The sequence below is a fragment of the Brassica rapa genome, chromosome A09, assembly GCF_000309985.2.
Source record: "Brassica rapa cultivar Chiifu-401-42 chromosome A09, CAAS_Brap_v3.01, whole genome shotgun sequence".
NCBI classification, from domain to species: domain Eukaryota; kingdom Viridiplantae; phylum Streptophyta; class Magnoliopsida; order Brassicales; family Brassicaceae; genus Brassica; species Brassica rapa.
This window is the reverse complement of record NC_024803.2, coordinates 16,267,123-16,279,957: the sequence shown is the minus strand read 5'-3', so window position 1 is coordinate 16,279,957 and position 12,835 is coordinate 16,267,123. Positions and strand designations below refer to the sequence as shown.

The 12,835-nt window shown below is 39.3% G+C and overlaps 2 protein-coding genes across 2 annotated transcripts; one reads left to right on the top strand and one right to left on the bottom strand.

Annotated features, from left to right (window-relative positions):
* The first annotated feature begins 1,362 nt into the window (after positions 1-1,362).
* On the top strand, positions 1,363-7,722 carry LOC117128324. Its single transcript, XM_033280515.1, has 2 exons — positions 1,363-4,077; positions 4,158-7,722. The coding sequence occupies exons 1-2, from the start codon at positions 3,304-3,306 to the stop codon at positions 4,887-4,889; spliced, it is 1,506 nt and encodes a 501-aa protein (XP_033136406.1). The 5' UTR covers positions 1,363-3,303; the 3' UTR covers positions 4,890-7,722.
* Positions 7,723-8,488: 766 nt separating this feature from the next.
* Positions 8,489-12,430, bottom strand: LOC117127708. The gene is made up of 2 exons (XM_033278341.1): positions 8,764-12,430; positions 8,489-8,652 (listed from the first exon to the last, which is right to left on the bottom strand). The coding sequence occupies exons 1-2, from the start codon at positions 12,428-12,430 to the stop codon at positions 8,489-8,491; spliced, it is 3,831 nt and encodes a 1,276-aa protein (XP_033134232.1).
* Between the last annotated feature and the right edge of the window lie 405 nt (positions 12,431-12,835).

Genomic DNA, 12,835 nt, shown 5'->3' with positions numbered 1-12,835 from the left:
AGTCCCACTGCCCTTTATCGAAGCTTTCAATCCTCACACTCGTCAAGATACTTCTGCTAGGATCTTCCTACACACATTTCTCTTAGGTTACTCCCCGAGTCTACTAAAAAGTCGTCTTGTAAAGTTGTGTGTTGCTATTAGAGATATGTTGGGCCAAAGATATGTATCTTACGGATCAAGACTGTGAAGTCCGTGAAACCCAAGAAGACCCTCAAGACTAAAAGGAAAGACTTGAAGAACAAATTAATTTTAAGATATTCTTAGCATATTTATATTAAGTGTTTAGGAAAGTTAGCATTATCTAGTGTTAACATTATGTTAATGTTACCACTATATATATGCATATTGTATTCTTTTATCAAATACAACACAATAATATATCTATTCTAATATACTTTACATGGTATTAGAGTATTCGATTCTTAGGGATCAAAATTAAAGCTTCCGCATTATAAGTTTTAAGCTTTGATGATGATCATCATCGTTGGTGTTGGCGATGTTGAAGAAGATGGTGATGATACGGACGATGAAGACGGCGTGGTAACGTGCGTGTGAGTCGCTGGGGTTTAGTAAAGTTATTAGGTTTTGTTTTCTATTTCTAATTAGTTACGTGCAAGAGTTATGGTTTAGACGGCTGAATGCAAGAATTATCAAAAGTCCTAGTGGGTTCATGAGTTTGTGGTTTCACATGGATTAATTTTGTTAGAGATTTTCTATAGTTTAGAATTTCTCAGAGTTTATGTTGTGATTTCCCATAGTTTGGGATTTATTGGTTATAGTTTAACCATTACGGGGGAGTTCTAATAGAACACTCATGTTTTTTAGATATGTTTTTTTAATCTATGTTATAGACTGTCCTTCCAAGTTAAGGACGATTGTTTTTTGGAGCTGCAGTTGCACCCACGGGATATATTCTCATTGTCAAGACCAAAGAAGAGCTGAAATTTTCATCCCTCATGTCCTAAGTTGAAGTTTATTCCCGAAGGAATCTACTGATTTGTTTTCCTCGACATAGTGTCCACGGCATACGTGGTCTGCTTTGTAATGACAGATTTGCGTGTTGCATCCCACGTTTGTCGTGCGGGTGAGTATTAGAGATATGTTGGGCCGCAAGATATATATCTTACGGACCAAGACTGTGAAGCCCGTGAAACCCAAGAAGACCCTCAAGACTAAAATGAAAGACTTGAATAACAAGTTAATCTTAAGATATTCTTAGCATATTTACATTAAGTGTTTAGGAAAGTTAGCATTATCTAGTGTTAACATTATGTTAATGTTACCATTATATATATGCATATTGTATTCTTTTATCAAATACAACACAATAATATATTTATTCTAATATACTTTACAGTTGCTGTAGGAACCGAAGGATGTGTTCGTTTCGCTTTGGTATTTCATGAAGAGTTTGATTCTTAAGGAGATGTTGGGTGTACAAGATGAAATAGTTAGTGGGTTTTGCAGAAAGTCAAATGTTTATGGACCCTTTTGGTTTGGAATCATGCCTTAGAGTATCGGAAAAGAGAGGTTATTTTTATGTTTTGAAACATTTGTTGATGTTAAAATATTGTATTCACTAGTTGATTAATAAAACTTAATGTTGAGCAGTAACAAATGGCTTTCGGTTTCTAATATAAAAGGTACGCAGTAATCCTCACGAGGATAGGTTGCTGTCTCTCCGGTCGATGACTGCATCAGCTCCCTCTTTGCTTGAGCTGTACTTTTGGTTTGTTTCCCCCTATAGTTAATGCTTCCCAAGACTCTCTTTAAGGCTCTCCTCAATCTCTCCTCTCCTTTTCTTTTTTTGCTCTTTGTAATAAGTTGTGTTTCCTCACAACATTGTAAAACTCAGAAAATGGTTATAAATCTTAACATTTATACCAAAAAAAAAAAAAAAATCCTCACGAGGATCCAAGGCAAATTCTTTAGATTCTAAATACATATTTATTTATTTTTAATATTTAAATTATTTCAATACATATATAAAATTGTAAAATCTAAATTATTAAAAAAGAGACATCATAAAAATAACTTATAGGCCATATGTTTTTGGGAAAATTGCTAAAAGAGAACAAGAAATCAGCATAGTTGTCCCTATAGTATAAATCTAACCTCAAGTAGTCCCTATAGTATAATGTTTTCCATAATACCAAAAGTAACTTTTAATTAATCTTATTAAACATAATTAATTTGGCTTTTTATAAAAAATTAAAAATGATTCGGTTTAATAAAGTTACCGAAAGGGAAAAAAAAGGAAGAAAAGGGGCCAAAAGCTTGATTTCCCTAACCCTAACATCGTTGGTCTCTCCGCCCCTCTCTTTCACGGCGATAAAGATGGCGATTGTGTCTTATCCGTTGTGCTCCCTCCGGTAAAATCAACGACGGAACCCACCGAAGCTTCTCTCTCCACCTCTGCATCTCTCTGCTACTCTCCGCTTCTCTCCACCTCTCTCCGCCTCTCGCCGCCTCTCCGTTTCTCGCCACCTCTCTGCTTCTCTCCGCCTCTCTCGGCGTCTCTCCTCCTCTCGCCGCCTCGTCGGTTCTCTCCACCTCTCGCCGCCTCTCCGCTTATCGCCACCTCTCCGCTTCTCGCCGCTTCTCTCTGATTCTCTTCACCTCTCCGCTACTCTCCGCCTCTCTGCTTCTCGTCGCTTCTCTCCATTTCTCTCCACCTTTTGGCTTCTATCCCCGTCTCCGCCTCTCTCATCCGGCTATCTGTTCTCAATTTGCGAACGGTTTGTTTCTTTGATTTGTCTTAGTCTTTGTTTCATTATTAAGTTTGTTACTTTGACTTGGATCAATATTTGTTTGCTTGTGTGGATTGACTTTTTGATTATGTGAACCGATTTTATTGAACAATGTTAGTGTTTGTGTTTGTCTTTGTGAGTGTTACGATACTGATTTCGTTGAACAATGTTATTGTTTGTGTTCGTGACTGTTACGATACTGATTTCGCTGAACAAAGTTTGTGTGTAGTTGACTGTTAATTGTCTTAGTTTGCTGATTTGTTTGCGAGATGAAGATTGACTAGTTTTAATTTGATTAATCGATCTACTGTGTTTCTAAATTTAAATTTGATTAGACAATGGTGTTTGCTTTTGATTATTATCTTGTGTTTGGCTCAGTTTCACTCTTACGCTTGTTTCGGACGTTTGCGTGTTTATGCTTTGATGTGATGTCTTTTGGTGTTAACAACCATGTGTTTTATTATCTTTTGTAGATATGGAGCTGGAGCTACCCAAACGATTGTATGCATAGGGTTCAGAACCTCGGGTTAAGAAGATCAACAACAGTTGCCGCATGGAACTTATCAGAGATCTGAAGAAAGCTATGTGTGCAGAGTACGATGATGTGAAGAGAGATCCTGTTTTCACACATATCATGGCTATTGCCGAAAATGATCTCAAGTTCTCCGGGAAACTAGTGGATAGCTTCATATGTAGGCAGCTGATTACCTCAAAGCTGCATGAGAAGTGGTTTGTTTTTGCGAGGACGCCTCTCCGGTTTTCGCTTCAGGAGTACCATGCCGTGACAGGGCTCAAGATTACACGGGAAACTAACAGTGACGTAGTGAAATGGAAAAACGACAGGGGTTTTTGGAGTAATCTACTGCACACAGGTGGTAAGATCACCTTGCAGTCGATCAGAAAGGTTCATCTACAAAAAGTTCACACCTGGACTCGGCTTGATAGGATGAGGTTGATCTACTTGTGTGTAATAGTGGGTGTGGTGATGGGGAGAGATGAGAAGGTGTACATCCCTCATATGTACATCAAGTTGGTGATGGATTTTGACAAGGTTCGGAAGTTCCATTGGGGTCTTCACTCGTATGATATCCTGCTGAGTTCGATTGAGAAGGCTAGGAAGAAGTTGGGTAAGAAGGAGAGCTACATTTTCGAGGGTTTCTCCTATGCTCTCCAGATTTGGATTATGGAGGCAATTCCTGATTTTGGAGAAATTTTAGGCAGAAGAGTCTCAGACAGCTTCGAAGGTCCAAGGTGTGGCAATTGGAAAGGAGTTGCAAAAGTTTCTTATGAAGACATCATTGAGCTCGAGGACTCCTTAACTAAGAAGGTAACATTAAATCTGTTTTTTTCTTTTATATGGTTGTTGTATATATTTTGTTTGGATTTTAAAGTTTTAACTTTTTGCAGGATAACTTCTTCTCGGTCATATCAGTGACTGGTAATGGTGATGTGTTTCTAGATGCTCAGTACACAAGGGAGGGTGAGATGGAAGATGAACGAGTGGACCTTGTTTTGGAGAGGATCAGGAACAAGTATGATTGGAGCAGCACAGACTGGCCAGTTTTAGACCCTGAAGAGACTAAAATGGAGGAACCCGATAGCCATGATAGAGGGTCAGAAGCTGATAAGAGCGTGGATCATACGGATGTTGTAGCAGACGAGGAGACCTCTTTGGTTAAGGTTGCAGGAAAAGGCAAGAGAAAGTTTCTTGATGAAGGAGCAGAGACAAGAAAGAAGAAGGTGCTGTGTAAGCGATCAGCAGAAAAGTATCTGACTTTTGGTCTTGAAACTAAGAGTTTCATTGAGGGTCTTATCCGCACATCTGTCACTTCATTGGGGGATGTGCTCAGCATGCAAATAGCGAATATGGAGAGGGTGTTTACAGAGAGGATGGGGAAGATGGAGATTGAGGTTTCACAGCTCAGGGACACAATCAGTTTGACTGGTGAAGGAAGCTATCCTAGTAAGAAAGAAACTGAAGAAGCTCCACTGAACAGCAAAGCCAAGCAAGCTCCACCTAAGAGCAAAGGCGGTCAAGCTCCACCTAAGAGCAAAGGCGCTCAACCTCCACCTAAGCGCAAAGGCGATCAACCTACTGCAACAAAAAAGGTACTACCTAAGAGAAAGTGTAGAACTTGATGAACCTGGAACTAGGATGCTTGAGTTAGGGTGCTGGAGCTAGGCTTTTGGAACTTCATATTGACTGTGTAATATTATGTAATATGGAATGTGAAACTTTGTGTAATAGGTTTCTAAAGTGTAATATGTTTGAATGTTTGTGTATTAAACTCTATGAATGTAATGATTTGTTTGTGTTATGAATAAATGGCTTCTTCTTATATGCAATGTTTTAAATTTTAATGAATAGGACGGGAAAAAGATTGCTACAGAAACTAATGATTTTGATTTTGGATTGAGTACACAAGACTTGCGGGACCTGTCTCAAGCTACATTTGTTGAGGGTTTTGATCTGTCTCAAGTGAAAGTTGAGACGTCAAGTAAATCGAAACCGTTTAACATGGCTCCACTGCAGTGGAATGATGAAGAAATAGATCGAACCAAAGAAGACTCGCCAGATGCCGCGTTGGTGTTTTTCCGTGAAGAGGATTGGGAAAAAGTTAGAACTTGGTCAACTTCCTCCACGTAAGTACTCTATTCTCATTCAACTGTCATGTATTGATACATTTTAAATAAAATATTTAAATGTTTCACAATTTTTTCATTGTATTTGGTTTCAGACTTATACGGATTGGACCTGCCACTTTAGATTTTGAGATTGCTAATCGTCTTATGGATAAATCTGAGTGGTTAAATAGCATGGTAAACCTTAGAGACTATTAGCTTCCATTTGTGTCTTTTAAATACATTGTGTGTGCTAAGATTTTCAAAATATGCAGGAGATTGACGCTGCAATGTACGTATTCCGGGAGAGAACATCTTTGAAACGATGGAGACCTCATCGTGTCGCCTTCATGACTGTCGTCTTCAGCAATATGATTAAAAAAGACTATGGTCATTTAGAAGCTCAGGGTAGAAAGAGCTACATGCTTCATAATTTGCTACTTCAGTACGGTAAAGGAGTCCTTCCACCACATGGCAGGACACATGAGATATGGAATATAGATGTGGATCGCCTTTATGTCCCTGTTCATGTCAGTGGGAATCATTGGATCGACTTGTGCATCAGCTTCGTGACAAGGAGCATTGATGTGTTCGACTGCTCGGGTAGGAAAAGGTACAAGGAGGTGGATGGGTTCGCAAACCTTATTCCGCGTATTGTCAAGGCAGTTCAGCCTATGAGACACCAGAAGGATTTTGCAGTCGGTGCATATACTGTCTCCTATGTCCCCGTTGGGAATCTGAATAAAAGTGCATGTGACTGTGGCGTCTATGCAGTGAAGTTCATTGAGTGCCATGCGCTTGGATTGGAGTTGTCGTTGTTGCATGATGGTGCATATACTGTCTCCTATGTTCCCGTTGTACACTCTGCTCGAACACACCAATTGCATGCATTATCCTCACATCTAACGTACCAAAGTTGTCTATCCGTTTTGATAACCTCATAGTGAAAGTTATGCTTCATTGCACATATCTCGAAAGTCGCCTTCAGCAAAGTTTTGTTCTCAAACAATTGTCCCTTCTTAACAACATTGAGCCCAGAAAACTTTGACATCTTATGTATGTCCTCTTTGGCCGAGATCATGGTATCGGCATGATAGGCATCCTCATCAACTTCGACTCTTCTAATCTTTTCTTTCTTTTTCTCGCACTGCCTCTCAACAAACACAGGAGCTGGTTCATTCCCCCTATCAACCGAGTTTCCCTCCTCTTGAGCAGTACTTGAATCAGCTGGCGACTTGTTAAGATCAAAGTCTGGTTCATTCAGATTCTCAACTTTGGCTTTAGATGTTACACACAATCGAGTAGAAACAGACTTTTGAACAAAACCAAAAAATTTCTGAAGCTGTCGATCATTTGCAATGATCACAGGTGGACAAGTTGATGTATTGATCAACTCATTAGGTAGATAACTCAACTCCAAATCGGGTAAGCTATCTTCTTCCATATCAAAATCTTCCAAAACCATTCTTTTAAAAACCTCTAAGGTAGAACTTGATTCCAATAACAGTAGCCTAGCCCCTCTCTCATCAGCCAAAAAAACCCATCCCGTGGTTGCTCCAAACTCCCAAACACCACATGTTGTATAGATATGCATCATAGAACAAGAGTTTGTGAAAATCACAAGATAAACTATAGAGAAATCATGGGAAAATCATAGATTGGTGAAGAAGAACATTCAAAATCGTTTTTTTTTTTAATTTTTCACGAACCAAATCAATGAAAACACGTTTTAGGAAGTTAGAATATTTTGAGAATATTTTAAAAACTGCAACTTCCTTAATTTTCGAAAATTCAGTTTTTTTTTATCCGTAGAAGGCACCTTCTACACTGTGTAGAACATAACAAAATTCCAGAATGTAATTTCTACACTATGTGGACGTTCGTGTATGTTTTAGATTTTGCATTCCTGATAACTTAGAATACTCAATAAAAGTAGAAACAGTTTTCTGAATAAAAGTAGCGATCATCACAAATAGTAGAATACGTATTCCCCATATTTATAATTATAGTAAAAAGTAGTTTGTACGTTCTAAAACAAGTAGATGGATGTCTTCATTCTAGAATTCATTTTCTACGTATCCGTTTTGTGTAGAAACAGAATTCTACTTTTAGTAGAACGTAATTTAAAAATATTATTTATTATGTTTTTCAACCCAAAAAAATATGTGTTTGTGTAAATGGATGTATTATTAATTGTTTATATTTTTAATAATTTTTTATTTTTATAACTATTTATTTCATTAATTTTAACATATGGAAAGGGTAAAAGGGAGAAAAAATGGACAAAAAAAGTTTTATACCATAGGGACAACTATGCTGTTTTCTTGTTCTCTTTTGGCAATTTTTCCTTTTGATTTATTAACTAATAATGCACACACTTTTCTTCACAGAAAAACTAATAATGCATAAATAAAAAAGAACCCAAGATTATAGTTATGGTGGATGGAAAACTCTCCTTAATTACTACGGGTGCTTTGAGAGCATGATCAGTGGTAAGCTCTCAAATAATCTCTCACCATTAAAAATAAAGAAAATAGTTAGAAAGAAGGAGATAGTTTATAGAAAGTACTTTCATAATGAAACATTTTAAAAATCTTGTGAAATCAATTCTACATGTATCAATCAATTAGTGTGCCAACACTTATAAAACAATTAAGAAAAATAAATCTATAATATAACGAATAGGGCTGTTCAATATGGTAAAACCAAACTGTACCGAACCAAACCGAACCGAAATAGACAATATCGTTTGGTTTTGGTATATACCATATAAACCGAATGGATATAATTTTATAAAAAACCGTAGGATTTGGATATGGTTTGGTATATAACCGATTAAACCGAATAAACCGAACAAAACCGATTAAAAGTAGAAACATGTAAATATGTATGTATTTTATAACAATACATGAAAATCTATTTGTTACATAAGTTAAATTTGTGTTAGTAACTATTACGATAATTTTATAGCAATAAAGAACCTTAATTTGTAAAACACTTGAACTATAATTAAATAACAATACATCGCAATTTAGACATCTTATTTTTTAAGTCTTCTTTGATCTTTACTTTTTTTTTTTTTTTTTTTTTTTGACATCAATAAAAAGAAAACAGACTCATATAGACTCTGTTAACCAAGAGGGTAGCTCTGCATCCATGTGAACGACGAACGACGGTTGGATTCTTGCACTGCGTGCTAGTTTGTCCGCCTGTGTGTTCTGTGTTCTTGGTACATAGATGATCTCCGAGCTCTGAAATCCCGTGCTAAGGGTCTTGATATCTGTCAAGTAGTTTGCAAACGCTGGCCATTCTTCTGGTTCCGAAACCATCTTCACCAATTGAGAACAATCTGTTGCAAATGTGACCCGAAACTGCCGCAAATTCCGCATACATTCCATTGCCCAGATTAGTGATTCAAACTCTGCATGGAGAGGTGAAAGACTGGCTCTTGTGTTTCTTGCACCCATCAAACCGTCAAAACCTGGTAAGGTGCTATACCATCCTTGTCCCGAGAAAATATCGTTTGCCTTCCATGAGCCATCAGAGAAGCACCACCTGCCCGGTCTCACCGGTATGGGAGCCATATCTCTCTGGTGTGCATCATGCTCAGGAATCACCTGTGCATCAGCCCACAGAACAGATTCTGTCTCGGCCTTCCCAAGAGTATCACGAGGATCAATATCCAGATCACTAAATACCTTACTATTCCTTGCTTTCCATATGTACCAAAGTATCCACGCAAATTGATGATCATCCATCTTTGGAGTAACGCGCCAAAATAGATGATCTATGTTTGCGTAGAGTGATTCCGTTGGAAAGATTGCAGGATTAGATGGAATCTTAGAAAGCGCCCATGTCTGAATTGCCGGTGGACATTCAAAAAAGACATGGTTTATAGATTCCTCTGGAGCCCCACATCGAGCACAACAGATATCTCCTTGCATCCCTCTTGCCTGCAAATTTTTCCTAACCGATAGACATCCAGATAATATTTGCCACAGAAAATGTCGGAGTTTCGGTGGGCAACGAAGTTTCCAGCAGAAGGCCTTGAGTGAATCTACCGTGGGTCCGTAGGTCTCTGCCTGAGATTGCTGATCTGGGTATACCCGTTCCACCTGATAACCTGATTTAACCGTATACCGTCCATTTTTCGCAAAGTGCCATCCATCTCTATCTGCCATCTGAGACCTACTCAGTGGTATACTTGTAATGATTTTCACGTCTTCAGGATCCACCAAGGTGTGAAGAGCATGTAAATTCCATGAGCGTGAGTCTGGATCTATGAGCGAGTCAACTGTAAGGTCTGGGTAAAGAGAAGATTGGTTTTGATTTGCTGGTCTCGGGCGAGTGGTTGGGAGCCATGGATCATTCCATACGGATATGGTTGATCCTGATCCCACCCTTTTAATTAGTCCTTTGCTTACCAGAGATCTAGCAGAGATAATACTCCTCCACCCATAGGATGGAGAGTAGGAACGAATCGGATCCAGGGGTGATGCATTCCTGTAGTACCGACCCTTAAACACGCGGGCAAACAACGTGTTCGGCTTCTCAATGAGTCGCCATAACTGTTTACCCAGCATTGCTGTATTAAAATCCATTATGTCCTTAAAACCCAGACCACCCTGGTCCTTAGGCGCACAAACTTTATCCCAGGATTTCCAGTGCATACCTCTTGTGCTTCCCCCAGGGCTCCACCAAAATCTAGCCACAACACTAGTAATTTTCTTCGTATTTGCTTTGGGCAAGCGGTAACACGACATCACATGATTTGGCATCGCAGTGACTACCGATTTAATTACCACCTCCTTTCCCCCCTTAGTAAAATATCGAAAAGTCCATCCATTAACCCGAGAGCTTACTCTATCCTGTACAAATCCAAAAATTTGGATCTTTGATCCTCCCATATTCTCTGGGAGACCTAAGTAAGTACCCATACCACCAACATTCTGTATTCCTAAGATATCTCGCATCATCTGTCTTCTTGAATCCTCAATCTTATGTCCAAACTGAATGGACGATTTTTGGAAATTAATCAATTGTCCAGAAACTGCAGCATAATCCTGGAGGATCCTAAGAATGGTTTGACACTCTGCCTCTTGTGCTTTGCAGAAAAAGAGGCTATCGTCCGCAAAGAGAAGGTGAGATATCGAAGGACAAGCGCGAGCCACCTTCATCCCAGTCAACTGATTCTCCCGTTCCGCTTTTTTAATATTCGCAATTAGCGCCTCTGTGCATAATATAAATAAATAGGGGGATAACGGATCTCCCTGTCTTAAGCCCCTTTGTGGGATAATAAGACCCCTTGGTTGACCATTGAGTAAAACTCTATATTGAACCGATGAGATACAGGCCATCATAAGTTTAACCCAATGAGTATCAAATCCCATTTTCAGCAAGATTGCCTGGATAAAATCCCATTCAAGCCTGTCATACGCCTTACTCATATCTGTCTTGATGGCCATAAATTTACCTTGGCATGCCTTATTGGCCCTCAAACCATGAAACATTTCCTGTGCTATAAGGATATTATCCGAGATCAGACGTCCTGCCACAAAGGCTGATTGAGTTTCTGATATAAGCGATGGTAAACATATCTTCAGCCGTTGGCATAATACCTTAGAAATAATTTTATACCCAACATTACATAGGCTTATGGGCCGTAATTCCGTCATCCTTGTCGGCCTCTCTGTTTTTGGAATCATACATATATTAGTAATGTTTAACCGTGTATCCAGTTCCCCCGTAAGCAGAAATTTATTTACCAACTCCACCAAATCTGTCTTAATGATATGCCATGAATGTTGAAAGAATAATGCAGTCATTCCATCAGGGCCTGGGGCTTTGCCTGGATGCATCATAAACAGAGCTTGCCGGATCTCTTCCTCAGTAGCCAGTCTTAATAACCACCCATTCGTCTGCGTAGAGATAGATGGTTGTATTTCTGATAAAAAATTGTCGAAAGCCGTTGGAGAGGTAGTAGTGAACAGCTCATCAAAGTAATTCACTGCTACCTTCTCCACTCCCTCGTCATCCGTTATCCAGTTACCATCAACATCATGTAGTCCAACAATTCTATTTCTCACCCGCCGCTGCCTTGTCAATGCATGATAAAATTCTGTATTGCGGTCCCCAGATGAATACCACATATTCCTACTCTTTTGAAACCAATAGTTTTCTTCATCCTTATATGCCTCTTGTAACTTCCTAGAGACATCCAGGATATCCTCCTGTGACCTGTTATTATCCATCTGAACCTCCTCTAGAGCTTTTTGTAGCTCATTTATTTTTTCCTTTCCGAAAGGGGGATTATCCTTTCTCCACTTTGCAATTTCATGTCGACAATTACTAATCTTTGTGACAAACGGTTCTGGTTGGGATCCATTTTGTTCCTTCCAGCCGGAAGTGATAGCCTCTAATAAGCCATCCTGTCCGATCCAACGTTTGTCAAACTTAAACTGTCCTTTCCTCCTTACTACTTTGTCCTCCAGATAAGCCACCACCGGTCGATGATCCGATGCCACCATACGGAGGTATTCCGTGTATGAACATGGGAATAGAGTATGCCATTCCTCATTGGCCAGAGCCCGATCCAAACGACATCGAACCATCACTGCACCCACTCCCTTACCCCTCCGTCCTTGCCAGGACAATTTATTCCCACGTGCTGGGAACTCTAATAGTCCGCCATTCCGAATCATAGTATTAAAAGGAACGAAAGAATCAGGGCTCCTTATCGCCCCTCCATCTTTTTCATGATTACCAGTGATCTCATTGAGATCCCCTATGACAAACCAGGGTTCAGAGCGCACAAGCCCAAACCGGGTTAACCTTTCCCATACTTGTTCCCTTAATTCCTGAACTGGATCCCCGTAAACAAAAGTGATGTAAACTCTTCTTCCAAGAGCCACTGCTTCCACATCTATCATCCTATTACTTGTGTAGGAAATTTTGACCTCAAACTCATTATTATAGTACAGGGCTAAGCCCCCACTTCTGCCAATGGGATCCACCGTAACCAAGTTATCATAGCCAAAATGTGCTTGAAAGTCCTGCATAAACTCCTGGTCTTGCTTTGTTTCGGACAAAAATAAAAAATCCGGTTTATGTTTGTGCCAAATCTCCCTGAGATAGCTAATAGTCCATTTACTACCAGCTCCTCGACAATTCCAACTTAATATTCTCATATAATTAATTGGTAAATACTCCATAGAGCTAAATAAAAGTAGGATTGAAGAGTCCCAGCTCCGTAATATGCCATGGCATTCCCATTCCAAAAACCATATATCCCTCCACCGTAATGATTCCCCTTCCCCCCTCCAGGATGAATGTCAAGTAAAGATAATATAACCTGTCCAGCAGCATTGCAAGGTATTCCATAGCCATATCTATTGTAACGCATAAACCAGTGCCCAATCACACACCTACGTAAAATCAGGCCCATATCATAGTGACAATACCTT